This window comes from Trifolium pratense, linkage group LG5, assembly GCF_020283565.1.
Source record: "Trifolium pratense cultivar HEN17-A07 linkage group LG5, ARS_RC_1.1, whole genome shotgun sequence".
Taxonomy (NCBI): Eukaryota; Viridiplantae; Streptophyta; class Magnoliopsida; order Fabales; family Fabaceae; genus Trifolium; species Trifolium pratense.
In genome coordinates this window covers 45,547,518-45,574,837 of record NC_060063.1, presented here as the reverse complement: position 1 = coordinate 45,574,837, position 27,320 = coordinate 45,547,518, and the positions used below count along the sequence as shown (strand labels likewise).

Below are 27,320 nucleotides of genomic sequence, written 5' to 3'. Positions count from 1 at the left end.
GGTGATTTTCTCCCTTGAGGGTGACCGAAACTAGAGGTGTTCCCGGATTATCCGAAGAACTGAGATAGTATGGTGAAGTTGGGGTGAGAGCAACTGGACTTTTTTCTTCATCGGAGGTATGAGTCTTCTCCGATTTGGACTTTCCAGGATCGATTTGCTCTGATGCCATATTGAAAAAGGATTTGTATTTTCCTTAAGTAATTACAAATGATTTACATCGAAACATATATAGTGCCTGAGAACTATATAAAAGAAGAAGATGCAAACAAATTAAGCCTAAATATTAGCCTAAGCATAACTATTGACAGCTGGTGCGTTAATAAAGGAAATAATACAACTAATAGGAAATATCTAGAATGATATCAGAATATCAGTTTTGATAGCATATCCGTTTCCTTGATTTATGCAGACATGATAATGCTATGTTGTTGTTTATTCTCCAATAAAACCCAATCAACATTTTTAGGCATTAACATTTTTTTCAAGCAATGCCAATTAGGTTCTTATGCATATACCCAAAAGTTTAATTTTTGATTTTTATTTATCTTATATATGATGGGAAGCAAAAGCATGCAAGTAGAATGGGAATGAAGCCTCTGTCGCTGATCGTTTCGCTTTAAAATATCACGAAAAACGCGTTTTCAGCAATCAAACCAAACATAGCTTAACCAAATATATCTGTAACTCTGTAAACAAAAAAAAAATATATCTGTAACTCTACTTATGAAATACTCCGTCCGTCCCAAAATATAAGGAAAAATTGGTCAAAGAAAGTTGATGTATTTAGTCCATATTTTTAACCAAATACATCAACTTTCTTTGACCAATTTTCTCTTATATTTTGGGACGGAAGGAGTACTAATTTACGGCTGAAGAATGACAAAGTATTTTGTGTCTTCAATATTTTTGGTTGGAGATTAATCACCGGTAAACGGTGGTAATCTCCGACACAAAATACTACGATAGAGCATAAGATCGAATCTAAGATTTCATTCATAATACCCAATTCACCCACTATTATGATCAAATCTAGTGACTTTTGTTTCATAAAATTAAAGGTCTTTGGTAAGTTTTTTTCACTAGCTTAAAGTTTTTCTTTTCTCAGATGCTATTTCGAGCGGTATTTAAGCTTATAGTTTTTTACCTTTCATTCCAATTTTAACCTTAATCTTTTATTTTTATTTATTTTTTAATAAAAAACTACCCACTCACAAAAACAACTACCCACTCACATAAAATAATACATATATGTCATTTGTACTTACAACAACTAAATTTATCAAACATTTTAATTTTATTTTACTAACTTTTTAGCTATCGGTAAAAACTATCTTATAAGCTAAGCTATCTTATGTAGCTTAATTTTATGGAACAAAGCCCAAAAAATAAATAAAATTTTGGTATGAATTTGATATCTCCATGCGCAACTGTATAAATTAATTCTTTAAAGGGTATAAACGATAAAATTCTCTTTAAGATTGAGCCGTAAAAAAATTGTGAGGACCAAAATGAATTTTACACCATATATATTTTAATAAATTTAATATTTATATTAACAATTAAATTAAAAATATCATAAAATGATATATCTTTTCTACACTTCTTAATTAATGGTTATCCAAAGAAATTATTCCTTCTTATAACTAAACAAATTATGAAAGAAAGAAAAAAAGAGAATTTCATTGGATGGAAAAAAAAAACAAAGTGTAGGTCCCAAAATCCTTTGAAAAAAGTTTGGTCCGTCTACCTTACATTTACACCCTCCACTCTTCACATTTTTGAATGTTTATAAATGCAGCTGCAAACCACATTCATTTTACAACAACACCAACAACAACAAAAGATAACAAACTTTCACACAATATTTTCCTTAATTCCCAAAAGGGACAAAAACAAACACACTCTCTCTCCTCTCTCAAAGTTTCATTTCAACTTCTCTTTTTTTCTTCCTTTCACACTTTTCAATCATCATTCTGCAAAAAGCAAAGAACCAGAGTTGAACCACAGAACAAAAGTTGAACAAAGAAAGCTACAATATTTATGATTTCTCACTCTATATCTATACATTGAAGCATAGAAAGCATAGAATAAAGTGTTCAAAGTTGAAACCCCACAAAGTAAAGAGAACATTTTTTATTATTATCATATGGGCTTCAAGCTAAATGTGTTGCTATTGGTGATACTTGCAACTTCACTGATTGATTATAGTGAAGCTTCTGTATCATATGATTATAAAGCTATCACCATTAATGGACAAAGAAGAATATTACTTTCTGGGTCTATTCATTATCCCAGAAGTACCCCTGAGGTATTTTCATGAAATGTGTTTATGGGTTGTTTTTGTTTTTCATTTTTATCATTTGGGTATTTTCAAGTTTTAATCTTTATGAAGAAAAATTGAATTTTTTTGTTTGTTTGGATTATTACTAAATTTGAGGTTGTTTTTGTTTTTCAGATGTGGCCAGATCTTATCCAAAAGGCTAAAGAAGGAGGTTTAGATGTGATTCAAACTTATGTTTTCTGGAATGGACATGAACCTTCACCTGGCAAAGTAATTAACATTAACATTTAATTTAACAATGTTTGTCTATCAAGCATGGACACAGACACCTGACACCACACTCCAATAATAATTTAAGAAAATGACTGAATTCAACCTAATCATATGTATCAGTGTGGTGTCAGTGTTGGACACTGACATGTGTCTGACACTGGGACGCACCTAGTCTGAGGAGTGTCTGTGCTTCATAGGTGTTTGTTATGCTAGTTTTGGTTGTAGTGTAATTTGAACTAATTATTTTGTGTTTTTTCTGATTTTGATTATTGAAGTATTATTTTGAGGGGAACTATGATTTGGTGAAGTTCATAAAGCTAGTGCAGCAAGCAGGACTATATGTTCATCTAAGAATTGGTCCATATGCTTGTGCTGAATGGAACTTTGGGTAATGAAAGAGTTTAATATTAATTACGTTTTTTACTTAAACAAAAATCATAGTTACTTGAAATTTATTAACAATTTTACTTGGTTAATTTTTTTAGAGGTTTTCCTGTTTGGCTGAAGTATGTTCCAGGTATCAGCTTCAGAACAGACAATGGACCATTTAAGGTGAGATAACAGTTATTGTAATATCTTTAAGAATATAACTATTTGATGTTATTACTTTACCTTTCTAGTAACTTGTTTTTTGACTTTTTTAATGTTTATGTTTGGTGAAGTTTCAAATGCAAAGATTTACTACAAAGATTGTGAATATAATGAAAGCTGAAAGGTTGTATGAGTCTCAGGGTGGTCCAATAATTCTATCTCAGGTAAATTAAATAACCATTTTTTATTTTAAAAATGTCAATCTTGTTATATACTCATTGTAATGAAGTTATTGTCTTTTGGTACCTACCATTGTTTTTGCACAGATTGAAAATGAATATGGACCTATGGAGTATGAACTTGGAGCTCCTGGAAAAGCCTATACTCAATGGGCAGCTCATATGGCTGTAGGACTAGGTACCGGTGTTCCGTGGGTCATGTGCAAACAAGATGATGCTCCTGATCCTGTCGTAAGTTAACCTGATTTGTAATCTTTTTAAGTTGTAGATTGTATATGTTGTTTGTGAGAAATGTAAGTAAGAAAATGATAGAAAGGGATGAGAAAAGAAAAATGATTTGATAAGAAAGTAAAAGAGAGATAGAAAGGGAAAGGGAGGGCGAAAAACTAAGATTATTCTTAATCTTTATAACTCTTTGTCCTTCGTGGGGATAGGAAATGGATTCCCTCCAATCAAATAGAGACCGCAGAAAGATCTCAGTCATTTGAATTTGATCAATGGCTTGTGCTTTTTATTTTATTTTATTTATTTACCAAACTTTAAATTTGGACTGTTCGATTTCAATGAAAGGAACTTCAATACACTCACTGCATGGTTGACATTTTCGTTTGTTTAGTCCGTTCGATTTTTCACTACATGTGGTTGAAATTCAAAATTTGACACTAGTCAATTTCCAACTTTTTAGCAACGGAGAGAGAAATGTAGTTATATATGTTGAAGAAATATTGTCTTTTTGCATGTAAATCCAATTTTTCCTGATAATGTTGTGTTAACTTTGATTCGCGGTCATTTCCAGCATCTAATTCTAGTGCAAAATTTTGCAGATTAATACTTGCAATGGTTTCTATTGTGATTATTTCTCTCCAAACAAAGCATACAAACCAAAGATGTGGACAGAAGCTTGGACTGGCTGGTATAATAAATTTGTAGCTCACATTTTGTGCCTTGTTACTTAGCTTTCTTAAGGAAAATATTAAAACATTGCTTTATTCCTTTTTTAACCTTGTAGGTTTACCGGCTTTGGAGGAACGGTTCCTCATAGACCTGCTGAAGACTTGGCATTTTCAATTGCAAGGTTTATACAGAAAGGAGGATCCTTTATCAATTATTACATGGTAACTTAAATATTAGTTGATTTCAGTTTGTTGATGTGTGGATTTTCGCCCTTTTTTTTAAATTCAACTAAGCCTCTTTGTTTTGTTCTTTTTAGTATCATGGTGGAACAAATTTTGGAAGAACTGCCGGTGGTCCCTTTATTGCTACAAGCTACGATTATGATGCACCTCTCGATGAATACGGTATGATCTATATCTACTGATATTAAGTCGCAGTTTTATAGTTTTTTTTATAGAATTTGGTTACGCATGAAGTTCAAAGATGAGTTATATTATTGTTTTCTCTATGCAGGGCTTCTGAGGCAGCCAAAGTGGGGTCATTTGAGGGATTTACACAGAGCAATAAAACTCTGCGAGCCTGCTTTAGTTTCTGCAGATCCTACTGTAACTCGTCTAGGAAACTATCAAGAGGTACATCTCAAATCAAGTTGTCTGAGATTTTTGAATCCTATCTAATGTTCTTTGAAATAATTGGAAGAAATGTTTATGTTTCATCATTGATGTACAGGCTCATGTTTTTAAATCGAAATCCGGAGCTTGTGCTGCATTTCTTGCAAACTACAACCCACGATCTTATGCAACAGTGTCGTTCGGGAATCAGCATTACAACTTACCTCCTTGGTCTGTTAGCATTCTTCCTAACTGCAAACACACTGTTTATAACACTGCAAGGGTGAGGACAAAATTGAACAAACTTTTATTTCCAATGACCAAGTAGCATATTCAACAACAATGATGATTTGAAATCTTTATATAGGTTGGTTCGCAGAGCGCGACGATGAAGATGAGCCCTGTTCCTATTCACGGAGGACTCTCTTGGAAAGCATTTAATGAAGAGACAACAACTACTGATGATAGTTCATTCACTGTGACTGGTTTGTTGGAACAGATAAATGCAACAAGAGATTTATCTGACTATTTGTGGTACTCTACAGAGTGAGTCGCATATAATTCTGCATTGTCGGTATATATATTTGTTCATTTGGTTTCTCCATGTCGAATACTTATCTAGTTCCTTTTCTCGTTTCTAGTGTTGTGATCAATTCCAATGAAGGATTTTTTAGGAACGGAAAGGGTCCTGTTCTTACAGTATTATCTGCTGGCCATGCTTTGCATGTTTTTATCAACGGTCAGCTCTCAGGTCAGTATCAATTCTCAAGACATGATATATTAATCAATGCTTCCATTCAACTTCATCTTCAATACATTGAGCCTATTATCTATCCTCTTTTGATCAGGAACTGTATATGGAAGCGTGGATTTCCCCAAACTAACTTTTAGTGAAAGTGTGAAGCTTAGAGCTGGCGTTAACAAAATCTCCCTTCTGAGTGTTGCAGTTGGGCTTCCGGTTCGTTTTCTCCCTTTCCATTTCTGTCTGCGTGCGCATGCACATATCTAAATATATTATCTCTGCACATCAAAACCAACTGATTTTTCAGAAACATGAACGGTAGTTGATGTCATGACTATGTTTTGTTATTCATTGGGTGCGTTTATAAATATACAGAATGTTGGTCCACATTTTGAAACATGGAACGCTGGTGTTCTCGGTCCAATCACGTTGAACGGACTCAATGAGGGGAGAAGGGACTTAACATGGCAGAAGTGGTCATACAAGGTTGGTCTTAAAGGCGAAGCTTTGAGTCTCCATTCTCTCAGTGGAAGTTCCTCCGTTGATTGGCTTCAAGGATATTTAGTTTCTCGAAAGCAGCCATTGACTTGGTTCAAAGTGAGTATCATAATTATGTTTATGTTTTGCTATATTAATCCATTCTTCTTAATATAGTAATCTTCAATTAATTATTAGTCTGATAAATGTTACTACATTATATGCTATTACAGACTACTTTTGACGCACCTGCTGGAGTTGCACCGTTGGCTTTAGACATGAACAGCATGGGAAAAGGTCAAGTTTGGTTAAACGGACAGCATCTTGGACGATACTGGCCTGCTTATAAAGCATCTGGTTCTTGTGATTATTGCAATTATGCAGGAACTTATAATGAGAAAAAATGTGGAACTAACTGTGGCGAGGCTTCTCAACGATGGTATGAAATATATTTTATGTAGCTGGTCTAATAGTTTTGTTCAATACCAATGAGAAAACCAGACGAACTAATCGCTGGCTAATAATTTCAGGTATCATGTTCCTCATTCCTGGCTGAAACCAACAGGGAATTTGTTGGTTATGTTTGAGGAATTGGGTGGGGATCCAAATGGCGTGGTTTTAGTTAGAAGGGATATCAATAGCGTGTGTGCTGATATTTATGAGTGGCAACCAAATCTTGTTAGCTATCAAATGCAAGCTTCTGGTAAAGTTAAGGTACCAGTGAGTCCGAAAGCACATTTGTCATGTGGTCCTGGACAGAAAATATCATCGATCAAATTTGCTAGCTTTGGTACACCAGTAGGATCATGTGGAAACTACCGCGAAGGAAGTTGTCATGCTCACAAGTCATATGATGCCTTTCAAAAGGTATTGTTACTTTTTGTTCGATATTTTCTAGGATGGTTTCTTTTTTATAGAGAGTAGGATTCTATAACCAAACACAGATTTGACTCATGAAAAACCGAGTTGCTATTCTAAGTTCTAACACATTCTTTATTGTTGCAGAATTGTGTTGGTCAAAGTACGTGCACCGTGACAGTTTCACCTGAAATTTTCGGAGGTGATCCATGTCCAAATGTCATGAAGAAACTCGCAGTAGAAGCCATTTGCACCTGATCATTTTCAACCTTAGAAAATAAACGGAACAAAGATCATATAATATATTTTTCTTCATTTGGTAATCCGATACATGTTTTTTGGTTCTATTAAAGCCTATACTTCTAAGATCACCACCAGCATTGAATTTGGCATTACCAAGGTGAAGTTGCAGATAAACACAACACACCATCTGGTTAAAAAAGCCTATAGTAAATTACTGTGATGATTGTGGTTATTATGCGTGTGTATATATATTGGTGTTTCGACTTGTTATACAAAGGCGAAGGAAGGTGAAGTTGGTTGATGATGCACATTGAGACGATGCCAATTGAGTCCATGTGCTGCAAATTGGTTTTTGATTGTGTGGAAGTCTCTTGCTTCCTGTAAAATTATTATTGTTGTAATTGTTTTCCCTCGTAGATTCATGGGGAGAGAGCTATTTAGTTTCTTTTTTCTCCTTATAAGAAACATTCCATTGTAATAAATGTTATGTTATTATCCTTTTAACTCTTTGTTCTTTCTTGTTTTTCCGATTAGAATGTCTTCAACAAGCTTCGAGTTAAATATAGTTTCATTAAAAATGCATTGATTTTGCTTCAAGACGCGAACACAATATTGAACATACATGTAATAGTTAAAATTGCAGTTAATTGCAGAGATGAAACAGAAGATTTCTAAAATGGTGAGATGTTTTTCATTGAGGTTTAAGTCAAAGACTCTAACAAGTTCCATTACTAAGTCTACCACCTCAATAGAATTTCAAACAAAAGAAACACCAGTGAGGTTGGGAGTTATTTAAACATTGGTGAGTTCGCAAGGTTAATCTCTGGTGACACATAGCAATACTCATCTTTAAAACGTGATGTAGAATAAGAAATCAGAACATAATAACTAATCTCGAAGCACACAAATATTAGCAAAACATAGTCTTTTCTGTTACACAAGAACTAGAATCCAACAACAGAATACACCAAAAATAAAAACATAACACCTCCTAACCAATAAAATTATAGTCTTTCTACACCATAGAGCCATAAAATTATGTGGCCAACAAACAACATAAGATAAGCATAGCATAACTCACTAATAACTCACATGATTCCAACCTATAATTAGAACAAGTACTTCAGGAACTGCCCTTCTTTTTTCCCTTCTTCTTGCCACTTTCAACATATCCTATATTTGTTTTTTTTATAATCATCTCCTATATTTGTTTGATGCCGAGACTCCCATTCAGCCACAAATTCTTCTACGTCTTTATCAGAGATATTTGCTGGAAATGGAAATCGAGACCTAAATTCAGCCAAAAACTCGAGGTCTTCTTTAGGCTGCGATGACGGCTTTCTGCAGGTTAAGAGACATTGATTGATACTAAAGAATTAAAATATGCATGCACATAGAAACTAACTAAATTTGTGAAAGTTGTGCCAAAAGCATTTTTAAATGTCTCATAAACTTTGTTGAGCCTTCAAGAAAAACTTGCCTGATGAGCTTTCCCACCGGGCATGATGAGCCCAGACATTTTAACAAATATCCCATAAAGCAAGTATGCAATACAACATTTAGAGATTCAAATTTCAAACAATTGAAGCATTAATGAATCCAATGTAAATGAGAAGGATCAGAAAATCAGAGAAATGAAATTACAAGGGTGGATTCTAGATTGAGGCAGTTGTACCATTTATATATCACTATTAGTTCTATAATCTTACATTGGATTCTTCTCATTTAGGTCCTAAACAAGGGCGGAGCAGCGTGTTATGGTAATGCATGCGCGGTTTTGGTTGCGTTTAACGGCTCAATTTGCAGGATGGTTAAACTATGATTTGTGGACTACGCACCAACTGCTTAAATCACCCTTAATTAGCTTGTACAATCCTCCTCAACTCATGCTAAAATTAAGGTTTAAATATCACATTCGCCTATGTATACGTTTTTTTGGTTTAGTCCCTGTATCATATTTTTTTGGTTTTAGTCGCTGTATGTTAAATCTTGTTGATTTTCGTCCCTCCCGTTAAAAAACGAGTGCGTTTGTAGCTACAAAAATAATCAATTAATTAGTTACAAACGCAAATGGGAAGGACAAAAATCAACAAGATTTAATATACAGGACTAAAACCAAAAAGAATATGATACAGGAACTAAAACCAAGAAAGCGCGTACATACATAAAGGGATGTGATATTTAAGCCTAAAATTAATTAATAACCAACAGGACCAATCATGTGATGGTTCATATTGTGTTTTACCCCCAACAATGCATTATATGTAGTTTCGGTTAAGTTGTAAACTAACATTAACAATTATCGGTTAATTGGTGATTAATGTTACACTTGATAGAGATGATCAGTATTCGATCACCACAACTACAATTAGGAGGGCCACTTATCTATTTTAAAACACCAGACTATTAGACAAAAAAAAATATTTGTACACAAAAAAATTTAGTTACAAATGAATCTATCTAATCTAGCTAGGTATCTGGGAAGTGGAAAATCAACACCACACTTTATTCACTCACTTTACTCACTTAATAGTATTCCATTTTTATTCTGATTTTCATTTCAGTGAATACAAAATTACACAAATGAAGCTTGATCCAACAATTTTCTCATTATCATTCATTCTTCCATTCATCATTATCATATTCATATTCATAATTCTTTTCTCTCCCATAAACCCAAAACCCGGTTTCAACCGTAACCCGGAAACTCACGACCCGACAATTCCCTCTCCGTCTGATTCTCAACTTCATCATCATCATCATCATCAACCCAGCGAAGATGATCCAACTCCAATTCTCGTTTCCGATACGCCACCCCAATTTCCGGATGAAGATGACCCGAACCCGACAATGGAGTCGGGTCAGGCTGAATTGAAGAAGAAAAATACGAGGAAAACCAAGAAGAATAAGATGATGACGATGACGACGAATTCTGAGGATGAAATTGATGATGACAAGAGTGTGGAGATGAATAGAGAAATTTTGGGTTTGGATACCCGACCCGAATCCGTTCGTTTGGACCCGTTTACTTCTTCAAGTAGTGCTATGCAGAAGAAGATGAAACCGCAGTATGATGAATCCAAAAAATTGTCACTTTCACAGGTTCCTCTCTTTCACCGCGTCTAATACTTATTAATTTACACTATCAATCAAATTCACTTGCATTTAATTTTGATACACAGTCTGTGTAAAAAGATTTACACTCTAACAAATCACCGTGTGACTTTAGAAGTGGGATGTAGTTGGTAGAATACATGATTATTATTATTAGATGATAGTGCAAAATAAATTTACATTCATTTGTATGTGTGGCTTTAGTAGAAGTTGATATGATTAAAAGTCAAACAATTTTTATGATCCGACTGTTATGATTGATTGACGGTGTAAAAAAACTTTATGTTGTACATAAATTAAATCAAAATGATAAAAAAAAATTAATTTTGAAATGCAGGTTGTTCAGTTTGCAAATAGTTTGGTTGATGCTAGGAGTGAGCTACAACACAAGTATGTTCTAAAATCACCAACTTCATATAGTCTTTGTTAATTGTTGCTATGATGAGCACATTATCTTCCTGTTTGGATAAACGACTTAATTTGCAGCTGATAGCTTAAGGGTTTTTCATTATAAGCGCTTGTGTATAACCTATTTCTATAACAAAAGTTAAACTGTTTTCGTACTAGGAAACTGTTGATAGTGAAGAATTGAAGGAATAAGACAGTTACTTGTGCAACAAGCTAACTGTCAAATAGTGTTAGTTAAAAGCTGTTACAGGTTGTTAGAGGTAGTTACAACCTCTTAGAGTCAGTTATAGGCCTTACATATTTGTATATAAACAGATCCATTATCCATAGTTATTGTAATGATTCAGTTAGTATAATAAAATTTTCTTCTCTTTTCTTCCCTTCAAGCTCTGCGCGCGCTCATTCTTTCTCTGCTAAGTTAGGCACTACTTGCGCCTAACGCACAAGCATCTTCCACCATTGTTACACTCATTGAGCTCACAAATGGCAGAATACATGGTATGCAAGTTACAGAGATCCTTATATGTGCTCAAACAGGCAAGTAGGCAATGGAATGCTAAACTGACCGAGACATTAATTTCTTCAGGATATAGCCAATCCAAAGCTGACTATTCTCTCCTCACAAAGAAAACATGCACTGGTTTCACCGCCATCTTGGTGTATGTTGATGACTTAATGTTGGGAGGTACATATATGACAGAAATTACTCACTTGAAGACTCTCCTTGACCAGAAATTCAGCATCAAAGATTTAGGATCTCTCAAGTATTTTCTTGGGTTTGAAGTTGCTAGATCCCCTACTGGCATTTCACTATGCCAAAGAAAATACACCCTTGACTTAACGCGCGAAAGGCGGGCTAACTTTCGCCGTCGGATCAAATGGAGAAACCAGATGGAGCCACGTAGCATTTACTTCATTTAATAAAAAATTGAAATGAAAAAAGAAAGATAAGTAGACGGAAAGTTACACCACCTCCATCCATGCTAATCGTAACGACCGTACCACCGTTCTCTACTCCGACGACCGCCGCTTTCGACTCCGTCCACCACAACCAGAAGTAAATAACTCGTGGAATGGAGGCAAAGTAACATGAGAATGCAAGATGTCAACAAAAGGGGTTGTTGTGGTGGTTGTAGCAGCAACAACAACTTGACAATAACATCAATAGCCAATTAGCAACAGTTAAATTGTGTTGAAGTTCCACCAACAGATCTGCACAAGATGAGCTTGGACTTGGCTCATGATTATAACTCTTCATTCCAACGCGTATTCACAGTTGCCGGAGACGTGGCGAAAGGGCGGAGCCGGATGTGGGTTGTCGTCGGTGACTGCAAACATCTCGTCGGCAACAAGGATAGGTGAGTAGGTTACAGTGATACAACTGAGCTGAGATCTCTACGGAGAAGTTTATCTCACACTGTGTTTGCTTTTTTAAAAAAACAGTAAGATTAATGTCACATGGCTCCATCTAAATGCTCCATTTGATCCGACGGCGGAAAGGCAGCGAAAGTTAGCCTGCCTTTCGTGTGTTAAAGTCACACAATCATTGTCCTGCAAGATACTGGTTTACTAGCCACTAAACCATGTCGTACACCTATGCAACCTCAACTACAACTCCACAATTCTTCTGGTCCCCTCTTTCTGACCCTACTACCTATAGATGATTAATTGGAAGACTGTTGTACTTGACACATTCAAGGCCAGAAATATCCTATTCAGTCAGAAAACTAAGCCAGTTCCTCGATGCCCCTACAGATACTCACATGTTAGCAGGTCTCCATGTCCTCAAATTTTTGAAAAATCACCCTGGCCAAGGTCTTTTCTTCAGTTCTTCATCACCATTAACCCTCAAAGGTTATTCTGACTCTGACTGGGGAGCATGTCCTGACACCAGAAGATCTAACACAGGCTTTTTTTTTTCATTGGCACCTCACTGGTTAGCTGGAAAAGCAAGAAACAATCAGTTGTCTCAAGGTCTTCATCTGAAGCAGAGTATAGAGCCTTAGCTCAAGCAACATGTGAAGGTCAATGGCTACTGTATCTATTAAAGGATTTCCTCATTAATCATGAATCTCCCATTATCCTATACTCTGATAACAAATCAGCCATGCACATTGCTGCTAACTCTGTGTTTCATGAAAAAACCAAACACCTTGAAATTGACTGTCATGTAGTTTGATACAAAATTCAAGCCAACATAGTTCACCTGTTACCAGTTTCATCAAAGGAACAAGTTGCTGACATATTCACTAAATCTCTACATCCAAGCTTGGAATATTTAACATGTATTCCAGCTTGAGGGGGCATGTTGATAGTGAAGAATTGAAGGAATAAGACAGTTACTTGTGCAACAAGCCAACTGTCAAATAGTGTTAGTTAATAGCTGTTACAGGTTGTTAGAGGTAGTTACAACCTCTTAGGGTCAGTTATAGGCCTTACATACTTGTATATAAACAGATCCATTATCCATAGTTAGTGTATTGAATGATTCAGTTAGTGTAATAAAATTTTCTTCTCTTCCCTTCAAGCTCTGCGCGCGCTCATTCTTTCTCTGCTAAGTTAGGCACTACTTGTGCCTAACGCAGAAGCATCTTCCACCATTGTTACACTCATTGAGCTCACAAATGGCAGAATACACTACTCTTTACAGAAACAATATGAAAATAAGTTGAAAACAACTTACGAACATGTCATAAGTTGTTTTCATAAGTTCTCCAAAAAAAGTCTCAAAAGTGCTTATGCAAGTAGATAAGCTCAAATAAGTCGATCTAAATAGGCCCTAACAATTATGAATTAGCGTTCCCGTTAGGTGTGAGGAGCGTGTATGCAAGATGGAAGCTTGAGCTTAATACAAATGGCTAAAATTTCTTCCGCTTTATATGATTATCAAATCAATCAAAAGAAGTTATTCTATTTAATGAGACTTGAATTCTGAACTACTCTTCTCAAGTTGAAAATGTTTTATGTCCTTTGTTAATGTTATTATGATTGTCTTATTGTAATAGGGCTGATGCGACACAACGCAAGTTTGTGATAACAAATGCTTTACTATGCAAGGCAGACAGATCTTCTTTCGACCGACTTCGACAACAGGTTGGTTTGAATATTTGGTATAGCAACATGTCTCATCTCCAGGGAAACTTTGAGTGATAGTTTTTTTTCCCACATTTCAGATATACAAGCTTGAATTAGAGCAAAAACAATTAGAAGAGGATGCTTTTGTTTATAATTGGCTTCAACAACAGCTTAAACTCTCACCAGCATACAACAAGGTACATCACAAGCTCTGCATATCATCAACGTGACATTTTGTTTGTGGCTTATGCCTTATGGAGCCTAATTGTAATTTTTTTACAGGTTTTTTATTCTTATACTAAATTTTTTTTGTATGCTACTTAATTCTGTTCATTATAGATTTTGTGTATATTAACTAACATTTTGCTACTGATATACTAATTAGCAATTACACATTCCTTTGTCTATAAAGATGCTTGAACTTGGAGTTTCCATGGAAAAGGAAAAATCATGTAAGATGGGAGAGTTAAGAGATGATGAAGTTTGTGACATTTCTTTTGAAGAATTATTAGCACAAGAAAAGAAGGATACATTTTGGTCAGTTGATTTTCGTTTCTTGTTTTCAATTGTTAATGAGTTCCCTTATTAAGGAATAAAAAATACTCCCTCTGGTCACTATTATAAGCAAAAGTCCACTTATCCTGATGTATCTAATCTAATGCATTATACATCGCATCGTTATCTATAATAGAATTTCATAGGAACATTTTCTCTCTTTTCGTTGGGAGAAGGTTGGCTACTGATTAATATTGTCAATAACCATTTTCTGTATTTTCACAGGCAAAGAAATGGGAAATCAAGACTATGCTCAAGCTAAATGACATTTGCTAGTTTAGATAACTTAAACTAGAGTTAGTTTATATTGTAAATCCAAATGCAATTTATCTATTTTGTATTTCTCACAGCATGCCCTTCTTGATTCTTTTCCAGTCCTATTTTTGTTGGTTATATGGAATATAGATATACATATTTTGAGTTTCTTTTAGAAATTTTGAATGGAAGAGACATTTAGTGATATATACACACACACATAAACACTATGACTTAGGTGTGTCGTGGGTTGAATTTGGTCAACTTTTAAAAAATATACTTCCTCCGATCCTTAATATAAGAGGAAGTTTGATTTTTAGATTTATTGAAAATCTAACGTATCTAAATAAAGTTAACGGACCAATATGAAATCAATAAATAAGTTAAAGGACCAATTATCTAAATTGGCCTTTAGCGTTCACATACAAATACAAGTAATAGATTCTACTGATCAACAAAATTGAATGTGATATATGATATTCTAAAAGACCCTAGATCACAACTTCATTACATATCTTTCATAAAGATAATATTTCCTCGAGTCGAATAATTTGGCAACGATTTTAACATGGTCCCATCATCTATTATAAATCTAGTGACTTCAACTTTGGCTTCTTTCAAGTCACGCCAGCAACATTTAGTAACATCTTTTTTTCTCCTTAGCGTTTCAAAAAAAAACTGTAGTTTTAGACAATTAAAAAAAAAGTTAGAAATGAGACTTAGTCTCTTACAATTCATATTAAAGGGATGTGAGAAAAGATGACATACGTACCTCAACGAATTGTTTGGTTTCCAAGTTATATATATTATTCCAAGATATATATTCAGGTACGAAACACAAAAGTAAAAAATCTGCAATATCTGAATACAAAGTTTCATTTATTTCTGAATGAATCTCAATGTCTAAGTCCAAATGCTTGATACTTGGTGGAGGGGATGGAATATCCAAGAACACCGGTCTTGGTGCACCCTACAGGGCAAATTTAATACACACAAATTAAGTAAATATATATATAGTGATAGAAATTGAATGAATGAACTAAACAAAGTAGTTAATTAATACTCACCTCAGAACAAGAGATGGATAGAGATAGTGATATAAAAACATTTTGGGGTTTGATATTTTGGAGAAGTTCCCTCACGTAAAAAATATCAAAATCATAAATCGAGATACTAAGACGGAGTTGTAGTTGAGTAGAAATATTGTTTAAAAAAGATATAATAGGTTTTGAGCCAATAAAACCTTTTAAGTTACATGTCAATAGATTTGGAGCATCAATGTTGACCACCTTCAAATTAGAGCAATCTGATACACTTAAATATTTAAGTTGAACACTTGAAATATTAATCGTCTCAGACAGTATGCAATTCCATATCTCCAACGTCTCAAGAAATGGAAATTTTGGTAATATTTCAAGAAACCATTTTTCTGTGATGATAGTAGTATCATACAAAGACAAGAGTAACTCTTTCAAATATTTGCAGCACTGAATAAAGTCAATCTTAAATATTGGAATGCTCAAATAATCATGGCAATAATATAAACTCTTAAGACTCGAATTAGATTCATCGATATAAACCTCTTTTATTCCATCAACATAAACCGTGTTGAGCTTTTTTAGACCATGAATGCTCAAAGACTTCATACTGCCACTTAAAAGCATCAAAGTTATAACTTCAATCAAAGGACAACAAGAAATGAGGCACTCGATTGCTTGTTCATCTTTCAAAACGACTTCCAACAAATGTAATTCTCTCAACGAAAAAAACGACTTAATTGAATGATTCATGAATGCTTGATCGACTCTAATACCCCCTTTAAACATCAACTTGGTAAGTGATTTTATTTCAATTACACCCTTCGGTAGGACATAATAACATTCGCCCCGACCACCTTTCTCATCTTGGCTGATCATGGAACTATATTTAGGCAAACAAATACTTAAAATTTCAACACCACTTTCACCGACCAACTTCAAGCAAAGATCAAGATCATTTGGCATGCAGCGAAGATCTCTTATTGCAAAGTAAAATTCTTTGATGGCCAACCTTCGGTCCCAAAACCATAATAATCTGCTCTTTACATATTCAATGAAGTCCTTACTCTTCCTAGGTATATCTTCCGTTGGTTGTATCTCTGTTATGAAATCAGATTCGCAAAAACATAAGTAGGGAAAAGTATACCATGTATCTAACCAAGTCTTTGACAAAACACTTGTCCTAGCAGCATCTTCCGATAGTAGCCTTGATAGTATGTTGTGAAGAATGAATTTTGGTAGATTTGACAATTTGTCCTCTGCTTCTTCCATTTCTGATGTGAAAGCAACAACAACAACCTTTCAGACTCTGTTAAATTATTCATAATCATGTGTTGCAAAGAATCTCGCCCTTAATAAAATAAATTTTTATGCTATTAATTAACCAAGGTTTTAAATTGTAGTTGCGGTCGCCGATGCGGTAACGGTTGCGGTTGTTGTGAATGCGGTCATTGCAGTTTTCTACAATGCGCAATGTGGCTGTTGCGGTGTGAAATCATTTTGAAATTTCACAAGCTATATAATATGAAACTACTATTTAACTACACTATTTATCTACTGTTGTATGGTCTTAGTTTATTCCACAAACACTAATTTGAATGCTCTTAAAATGAACGGTTGAAAGATTGTTAAAAGTAAGATTTTTTATTAGATTTGACACAAATTAAGATTTGAAGTTCATAAATTTTATTTTTTTGTGAGAAAATTTGAACAAACATCGCCAAAAACATCTGATGCGGCTTCTGATGCGGTTGCGATGCGGCCGTACATGTGAATTAAGATCAAACCCCAATTACGGTGCGATGCGGACGCAGAGGCTACCGCATCAGCAATATTACTACCGCAATTTAAACGGATACTAATATTTAAATTAAAAAAATAAACAAATAAACGGATACTTAATTTATTTTGATTTTATAACAAGAATCTGAACCGGTGGAAGATTAATATTATAATCAAATCAAATATGAAATAAGGGTCTTGCTAACCCGTGCCCCGGAACATCAAAGTTGTGCATGGAAAACATCAAAATATAAACTTTTGTTGTATTGACTACACTATTTCCAAGTAAAACTTTCTAAATTTAAATCCTTAACAAGTGCCCCCGGAACACTATTTAGCATTTGGCATGAAATAAAGCAAAAACAACAACCACTAATTGATACACTATGCATAAGAATTTCTATTTGGGGAATTTCCGAGGAATTGTTCTATTTGGGGACTCAAAGATGAGAATTTTTTCTCCGTGGTGATGGGAATCAAGGAGAAAGTTCTTCTAAAAGAGATTTGAGAATGGGGACGATATTTTATCTCCCGTTTGGTGGACTCCGTCTCGGAAAATTTTATTAAAATAGCATTATTAATATAAATTTAAGATTTTTAATTATATTGTTACATGCTATGTGTATACATTTGTTTATATATGACGTTTATTACTGTCATAAGATTCACAATAATATTTTAAATTTTTTTTAAGGTTGAAGGATCACCACGAAATCTGTGGAAATCCGCGGGGATGGAGATGAAAGAAGAATATTACTCGAAACAGGGAATGATGACGAAAATGGGGGACATCTTATATAATTTGTGAAACTTGAAAACAACTTCAGTCGCAAGCCACAGTTATAACAACCATAATGACCTCAATAGCAACAACCACAATCATTACCGTATCCGCGATCGTAATTTAAAACCATAATATTAGCAACCAGGAAAAAGTATACTTGAAGAGAAATAAAATATAATGATAAACAAAGAGAGAAAAAGGATACGCATTCTAACAAATGCATATAGACAAAGAACACAACACAAAATAACACAAATTTTATAAAAGAAATAGAGCTGCGTACCTTTCACAAATTTTCTCCTCCTTTTCAACTCTTATTTTATTCTACATGTCATTCACAAAACCTCTATTTATAACAATAACAAAAAATTCTTCAAAAAAAAAAACAATAACAATTTATCTTTTTTAAAAAAAAATTAGGTTTAATATATTAAGAAAACGTTAGGAAAAAAAATCTTAAGAAAATTGATTCAATTATAATATTGTAAAATACTTTTGTAAAATACACACGATTTTAAAAGATTTGATCAAAAAAAAATTAGAGGTTTTGTAGGATTTAGATTTTAGATTTTAAATGACTAGTTTAACAAAAAAAAAAAACTTAAAAGTGGATTTAGATTTAAATGACTAGTTTAACCAAAAAAAAAATCTTTTTAAAAGATTTTGTAGGATTATTACTTTTAAGACTTTATCCAATTAGGATTTTTCAATTTAAAAGATAGGATTTTTCATGCAAAAGTTAATATGCATAAGCCTTTTCTTATGTATGGTGTATAAGTCATTCACAGTCATCAGATGATTTTACACATGTAATAATCATAACTGAAGAACTTTCTATTTTTGCTTGCTCAATTTCGGCCATATTTTACATGCGATTCGATCACCGATTTCGAAAACTAATACCGGAAAGATTCATAAAATCGAACAACGATCAAAACGGTATAAAGAACGTCGAGTTTCGTTGATTATTGAGGGAGAACGAACCGGGTCGACGAACCGGGTCGTTGTGACCCGTTTCTGCAGAAAATGGGTGAGGAAGATGACGAACAGTGACGCGCGTCCACGCCCACTCTCACTGGCGGCGCGTGGGGGCGCGTGCGGTGCCAAGGAGACTCCAATTTTTTTTATTATTTTTATATAAAAATAGTAAATAATTTTCTGAGAATTTTGGGACTAGTTTGGTATTTTTCTGAGACCTGAAACTATTTTTAGTTAATTAAATGAGGTAAATATGCTTTTATAAATATAAGATATTAATAAAATTTTCCCAAAATTTTATTTAGGGTATTTTGAATTATTTGGAACGGTTGGGGATACTTCACTCTCTTCGGTTTTATATCGTCTTAAAAATTTAAATTTATTTCACAATTTTTATTAAGGGTTAAATATGTTTTTGGAGAACAACTCTTTGAAACCATTCCACAGCAAAAATGGTTTCATACCGTTTTACACTGAAACCATTAGTCTAGTTAAATGGTTTCATGGCGTTATACACCAAAACCATTATTATAGTTAAATGGTTTTATATGAGCATTAGTGTCAAGATGTTATACACTGAAACAATTAGTCTTGTTAATTGGTTTCAAGATGTTATACACTGAAACCATTTTTCTAGTTAAATGGTTTGATACTGTTATACACTGAAACCATTATTATAGTTAAATGATTTTATATGAGCATTAGTGCCAAGATGTTATATATTAAAACCATTAGTCCTTTTAATTAGTTTCAAGATGTTATACACTGAAACTATTTATTTAGTTAAATGGTTTCATACTGTTATACACTGAAACCATTATTCTAGTTAAATGGTTTCATAGCGTTATACACTAAAACCATTAGTCTTGTTATTTGGTTTCAAGATGTTATACACTGAAACCATTAGTCTAGTTAAATGGTTTCATAGCGTTATACACTGAAACCATTATTTTAGTTAAATGGTTTCATATGGGCATTAGTGTCAAGATGTTATACACTGAAACCATTGTTATTAAGTAAAACATCACATAACCATTTTACAAAATCATGCTACATAAAGCAAAAAATCATATAAAGCAATTAGGGTTAGTTTAGTTGAAAAAAATTTGGATAGTGTGCATGAGATATTGGATTCGATCATTTTTTTATTGTAAAGAAAAATCGATATATATATATATATATATATATATATATATATATATATATATATATATATATATATATATATATATATATATATGTAATTAATGTATGAAATTTTATTTATATTTTGATTATGATTGATAAAACTTAAAATTAAATTGTATGTTTGACAAGTATGCTTTATATATACATGAACCATTTGTTATTATGTTGGGCTTCGAGGGGGTGTATGACGAAAATTAATTAAAAATGGATTTTTATAATATATACTTCAAAGGAACAAAAATTATTATTTAATTGGAAACGGGGAGCGCGCTAGAAATTTGGGGGAGGGGTGCGCTAGAAGTTTGGAGGAGGGAAAAAAATTGGGGGCGCGCTAGAAATCTAGGGGAGGAAAAAAAATTGGGGGGCTCACAAGAAATCTAGGAGAAAAAGGAAAAAAAACTGGGGGGTGTGCTAAGCAAAATGGGGGCGCGCAAGTAATGAGGTAGTATATAGGGGGCGCGCGAGTAATGGATTGCCTAATTTTGGGCATGATGCATAAGTTGTGCATAAGTTTAGGCTTATCCACCATAACCACACCCGATTTTTCAATTTATATAGATTTGTAATACAAATTTTTAAGATTTTAAAGTAATTTATGAATTTTTTTTAATCAAACAAACATAATTATGAATGTTTAAGATTTCAAAAGACTATTTATTTATTTTTTTGACACAAGACTCTTTTTTTTAATATGTGTAACAAATTATTATTATTTTTTTTATGACAAAACTTATATGCATTTCCTTAGATGCAGTTTTTCCTGTTTCTCTCATAAAAAGGTAGTTATTTATATTTTTTAATTAAAAAAAGAAAAAGAAAATTATTTTTAAATAAAAATAATTTCCCCCCATGTATCTAAAATAGTAAAAAGTGTGTATATGGAACTGTACATAAGTTTAGTCTTTTTTTTAAAAGATGTAACAACTTATTAGTAACTGTCGCTTATAAAAAAAATCTTAAGAAAACTGATTCAGTTATAATATTGTAATAAAATACTTTTGTAAAATACAGACGATTTTAAAAGATTTGATCAAAATAAAATAAAAAAAATAGAAGTTGCATAGGAAATGTTGCACAATATGAATAAACTAACGGGTAAATACTTATATGAATAAAGGAAATTGGCTTAAATGCAGTTTTACCCCCCTATTTTGAAAAATGCGGAATTTTATCCCTCCTATTTTAAAATGCGGAATTTTATCCCCTATTTTATAATTTGTTGGATTTTGCCCCCCACCATAATTCTGCACAAAATCTGCTTATGAGCCTCAAGTTTAAAGTTTCGCACAAAACTTAATTTGGATCAATAATTCACAAAACTAATACCGAAACGACCGGAATCGAGTTAGCTTTCCACAGAATCAAACCCCACTAAATTTGGAGTTATACAGAGAGATTAATTACCGTTTTAGTGAAAGCCTGTCAAATTACTAATTCTACAGAAATCTACTTGTGACCTTCAAATTCAACATCGTCTATCGAACGCATCGTAACTCCAAATTCGACGAAATTGAAATTCCAACAAGGGTAATTTCGTTAGCTTTCCATACATGTAAATTGTATTAAAAAATGAACTACAGGGTGAGAGGCATGACGAAAATATCAGTAGTAGTTTCATGAGATAATTAATTTGAACATACCTTCACTAAAACGGTAATTAATCTCTCTCTATAACTCCGAATTTAGTGGAGTTTGATTCTGTGGAAAACTAACTCGATTGTGGTCGTTTCGGTATCAATTTGGTGAATTATTGATCCAAATTGAGTTATGTACGAAACTTTGAACTTGAGGCTCAGAAGTAGATTTTGTGCAGAATTTTGGTGGGGGGCAAAATCCAACAAATTATAAAATAGGGGGGTAAAATTCCGCATTTTAAAATAGGAAGGGTAAAATTTCGTATTTTTCAAAACAAGGGGGATAAAACTGTATTTAAGCCAAGGAAATATTTTGTATTATGCATGGATGGATAAGTTGTCCCATCTTATTCCTTAAATAAATAAATAAAAAATGTCCCATCAAACACCGCTGGAAGTGGAGTGAAATTTCTTATTACTCCATTCGTCTCAAATTATAATCATTTTATTCCTTAAAAAAATAAAATTATCCCATCTTATATTGCAAGCACCGCCGGAAGTGGAATGGAATTCCTTAGTACTTCATTCGTCTCTAATTATAAGTCCAAAGTCTCCTTTCATAAATAAAGTTTATCCATAAATTATATAAGTTCATTTTCAAATCCTTAGACACATTTATTAATATTTTTGACAAAAAAATAAATAATAATTTATGAATGTTTAAGATTTTGAAAGACTCAAATATAATTTGTTTTTTAATTAAACAAAATTAATGCATTTTATTGAATATTAAATGCATTTTATTTACACTATCGACCAATAGCAACCACATATTTCGCCACATAACCATATACTTCACCTCCAATTTCTTAATATAACACGAAAATGTTTGTTAAGAGTATTCCATATATATTACCCCAATGTTGAAGTTTTTTTTCTTCTAAGTATAACATTATAATGTTATTAATGCATTAAATATTTCCTTAAATGAATTCTTAGGGCCTTTTGTTTTTAAAAAAATGCTAATTATTGTTTTTGGAATACTAGTTAAAACAAATAAAATAGTATAGTCATCTTAAAATTGTACACCCTCTTTATCAAATTGTACACCCTCTTAGGGCCTTTTGTTTTATATATTAATTTAAAATTAATATACAAATTATTATTGTCAATTTAAAGTTGTACACCTTTCTTTTATTTTAAAAAAAGAAAATAAAACCCTTCACTCTATTCTCTCGTGGCAAAACAAGTGAATTCCTTCACAAGTAAGTTTCTATCTGTTCACTAAAATCATGGTAATTATATGAAAATTGCATATTTTGACTATACTTACAAGCTTTAAAAGTAAAGTGGGAAATCTTTGCCTGTTAAAACAAAAGGTTAAGTGAAAATTTCGGGTTCGAACTTCAACCTCTACAATAATATTTTATAAAATGTTTTTCTATAGTTTGAAGTGTAACCTATATTTCTAACTAGCCTTCTATAAAATGATTTTCCCATGGATTGGTTATAGACCCTGTCGATTGGTCTGACCTATTTTCACTCTCGCTTTTTGTGGTTAGCTAGTGTCTTCTCATTGTCGTATTTTTCTATAAATTTTACCTAATAAGTTTTTATTAGTATGAGAGAAAAAAAAATATATTTACAATATATACAATAATTTTACACTCTCAATCAATAAAATCATATATTTCGCCATGTAACCATATACTTCACCTCCAATTTTTTTTTTTGTTCAAGCACCTCCAATTTCTTAGAGTTAGGATCCTCTCCATTTCCAATTCTTTCCATTTTCTCCATTATTATATAGTTTTGGGAATATAAATGCAAAAATGTGACATCAAGTGGGTCCAAATGTCAGTTATACACCCCAAAATATTTAAAAACTTTGGTAATGGAAGAAATGGAAAACATAAGAAATGGAGAGGATCTCAACTAAATTTCTTAATATAACACAAAAATGTTTGATAAGAGTTAAGAGTGGTCCACATTGCCCCAATGTTGAAGTTTTTTTTTAAGTGGAACATTTAATGTTATTAATTAAATATTACCTTAAATGCATTCTTACGGCCTTTTGTTTTTAAGAAAATGCTAATTATTGTTTTTGGAATACTAGTTAAAACAATTAAAATTCGTCAAAAAAAAAGTTAAAACAATTAAAATAGTATAGTCATCTTAAAAATAGTGTAGTCACTATATTTAAAATTAATATACAAATTATTATTTTCAATTTAAATTTTTTGACACATTTTTTATCAAAGTTGTACACCCTTCTTTTATTTTTAAAAAATAAAATAAAACCCTTCATTCTATTCTCTCGTGACGAACCAAGAGAATTCCTTCACAATTAAGTTTCTATCTACTCACTAAGATCATGGGAATTATATGAAGTGAAGCACAATGACTATTCAACCCAACTTCTTATGTGTGTAGAGATTCTTCCTAACTACTCCCTCTGTCCCGAAATAAATGAGTCACCTTTACATTTGTCGATATACAACTTTGATCAGTAATATCTTTAGTTATTTATTATGAAAAATTATAAAAATTGCATATTTTGAAAACTCTGATCGTGACAAATCAAACAACATCTCATATGCTAATATTTGTTTTATATATTAGTAGAAAAATATGGTTAAAACAGATAATGTGAATAGTACACTAAGTCAAAATTAGGACATTTATCTTGAGACAAAGGGAGTAATCATATCAGTTTTGGCAAACTAGAAATATCATAAAATTTACATGTGTGTTGGAGGAGTAACGCAGGTCTTGCATGTAGTATTAATTGATTGATGAAGAATTATCAATTAAATAAGAATATTGGGTTAGAAAATATTATAGGGCGATTATGAAATAATATGGTAAAAGATTTGATCAAGAAAGAAAAATAATTCACAAAATTTAATGTAGACAAATATAATTTAATTAAGGAGATCGTTTTAACAAAAAATATAAAGTTTAGTGCGATAATAATAACAACAACAAAAAAATTAATTATATTTTTGTTGGTGAAGTAGTTTATAATGACTTGACTCAGAAATTTTAAGAGTGGGGAAATGAAAAATCTGGTTCGAACTTTAACCCATACAATCATCATCTTTCATAAAATATTTTTTTTATAGTTTAAATTGTGATCACTTGCGGAGCCAAATAGTCTTCTATAAAATCATGAAGCCCGTGAGTATGTCATAGACCTTTGTCGATTAACCTGATCAATTTTTGGCATCACCTGTTAATGTTAGTTACTTCTCATAATCGTCTTTCTCTATAAATATTTTGACTCATAGATTTTTTTTTTTATTATTATGAGAAAAATGAATATGCGCCGACATTGTTAAATAATTTTACACTATTAACCAACAACAATCATGTATTCCGCCACATTACCCCACTTCACTCGAATTTCCTGATATGATGTAAAAGTTTAAATTATTTTCATTGAATGTCAGTGTAAAATTAATTTACGGTGCATATATTTTAAACTACATCGCGTGAATTGATTGAATGCACGTGAGAAAAAACATTACACTATCGAAAATGACTGTGACGAAACACCGTTACGCCAAGACATTAAAAATTATTAAAACAATTGCAATTATGTATGAAGAAACAATTCCCTCAATAGTCATGGTAATAGTATGTTCAATAGTATTTATCATTCAAAACAAACTCTTATTCTGCAAGAAAAAAGATAAGAAACGTAAAACCTGCCTCTTGTCTGCCACGTTAAGTGGAGACAAATATACTTTAGCTAATGAATTTTTTTAACAAAAACTACAAAATCTAATGTGATAATGGTTGAATTTACAATTTAAGAGTGGTAAAGTAGGAAATCCAGTTCGAACTCCAATCCCTATAATAATTCCATAAAATATTTTTCTATGGTTTGAAGTGTGACCTAACTAGCTAAATAGTAAATTAGCCTCGATATTTTGTTGTAGACCTTTATCGGTTGGCCTGGTCTATTTTCACCATCACCTTTACAGTTAGTTACTTCTCATTATCGTCTTTCTTTAAAAATTTTGACTAATATATTTTTTTATTATCACAGAGAAAAAATGAATATGACCCGACATTGTTAAATAATTTTACCCAATCATATATTCCATCACATTACCCCACTTCACTCGAATTTCCTGATATGATGTAAGAGCTTAAATTATTTTTATTGAATGTCAGTGTAAAATTAATTTACGGTGCATATATCTGTAAAACTACATCGCGTGATTTGATTGAATGCACGTGTGGAAATACTTTACACTATCGGAAATGACTGTGACGAAACACCGTTACGCCGAGACATTAAAAATTATTAAAACAATTGCAATTATGTATGAAGAAACAATTCCATCAATAGTCATGGTAATAGTATGTTCAATAGTAATTATCATACAAAACAAACTCTTATTTTGCATGAAATAAAGATAAGAAATGAAAAAAATGTAAAAATTGCCTCCTTGTGTGTCACGTTGTGTGAAGAAGTATTATAAAAGGAAGATGTAAATTGTGTGTGAACATATTATCACATTTTGAGCCATGCCTCCTTCCAGAGCCCAACTTATTGCTGAAACCAAAATATCCATTAATAAAATTACCAATGAACTAAATACTCAAATAGCTAAGATTCATAAATTGGAAAAAAAGAAGTGCGTGAACAGGGAGCAAGTAGAGGAAGCCATTAAGATAAAGGATGCCATTGCATTGAGACTAGCTGACCAAAAGAAGAAATTGATGGAGCTTGGCGGTGGTTGATCACCATGTAAGGATATGAAAGAATATAATTAGTTAAGTAGTATGTTTATCTTTGAAAAATAAATAGAAAAAAAAAAGTAGGTTTATTATTTATATTTATGTTTGAAATTTGAATCTCTGTACTCTTTTTCCCTTTACTAAGGTTTTTAATGAGGCAGAGATATGTAAAAATTATTATTTAATCAATGAATTTTTTTTTGTTTTTTTATGTGTAAATTTGCTTTATGTTTCCATGATCTAAGTTGATTTTCTCTGTTTGGATGATCTGTTTAGTTTAATGTATTTTCACACAAAGCTAAAAGATTGGTTAGATTATCAGTTTTGTATTTCACTTGTTATGATTAATGCTATAGCAAGGTCACAGTTAGTCATGAAGTGTTTCTTCCTAACTTGATGATATTGTGTTTGCATTCCTTAAGAACAGATATGTCAAAGTAACTATAAATCAACCTTAACTTAGAAAAGAGGATCAAAACTAATTGCAGCTCTTTATATATAATCCGAACTAAAAATTAAAAAAATTTCATATTTGAGAGAGTTCTCTATGAATGGTGGTATAGTTTGATTATTTGAGTCCTGGTATTTGACAAACTTCTCTGTGAATTAATATTTAGAAGAAGGGGTCATACTTGAATGGACTTAGCTTTCCTCATGTTTCTTAAATCT

The 27,320-nt window shown here is 32.4% G+C and overlaps 3 protein-coding genes across 3 annotated transcripts; 2 read left to right on the top strand and 1 right to left on the bottom strand.

Annotated features, from left to right (window-relative positions):
• Positions 1-1,638: 1,638 nt before the first annotated feature.
• On the top strand, positions 1,639-7,658 carry LOC123883163 (beta-galactosidase 1-like). Its single transcript, XM_045931894.1, has 18 exons — positions 1,639-2,308; positions 2,456-2,551; positions 2,830-2,942; positions 3,040-3,106; positions 3,217-3,309; positions 3,412-3,555; positions 4,149-4,237; positions 4,334-4,439; positions 4,535-4,622; positions 4,732-4,850; positions 4,948-5,112; positions 5,197-5,375; positions 5,471-5,580; positions 5,678-5,787; positions 5,947-6,168; positions 6,282-6,487; positions 6,579-6,915; positions 7,054-7,658. The coding sequence occupies exons 1-18, from the start codon at positions 2,147-2,149 to the stop codon at positions 7,162-7,164; spliced, it is 2,517 nt and encodes an 838-aa protein (XP_045787850.1). The 5' UTR covers positions 1,639-2,146; the 3' UTR covers positions 7,165-7,658.
• A 1,930-nt stretch (positions 7,659-9,588) lies between these two features.
• Positions 9,589-14,761, top strand: LOC123883162. The gene is made up of 6 exons (XM_045931893.1): positions 9,589-10,251; positions 10,601-10,653; positions 13,677-13,764; positions 13,845-13,943; positions 14,159-14,283; positions 14,527-14,761. Exons 1-6 carry the CDS (start codon positions 9,733-9,735, stop codon positions 14,561-14,563), a joined length of 921 nt encoding a protein of 306 aa, XP_045787849.1. The 5' UTR covers positions 9,589-9,732; the 3' UTR covers positions 14,564-14,761.
• A 302-nt stretch (positions 14,762-15,063) lies between these two features.
• LOC123886775 (F-box protein At1g60400-like) lies at positions 15,064-16,865 on the bottom strand. The gene is made up of 3 exons (XM_045936063.1): positions 15,624-16,865; positions 15,329-15,526; positions 15,064-15,234 (listed from the first exon to the last, which is right to left on the bottom strand). Exons 1-3 carry the CDS (start codon positions 16,863-16,865, stop codon positions 15,064-15,066), a joined length of 1,611 nt encoding a protein of 536 aa, XP_045792019.1.
• Between the last annotated feature and the right edge of the window lie 10,455 nt (positions 16,866-27,320).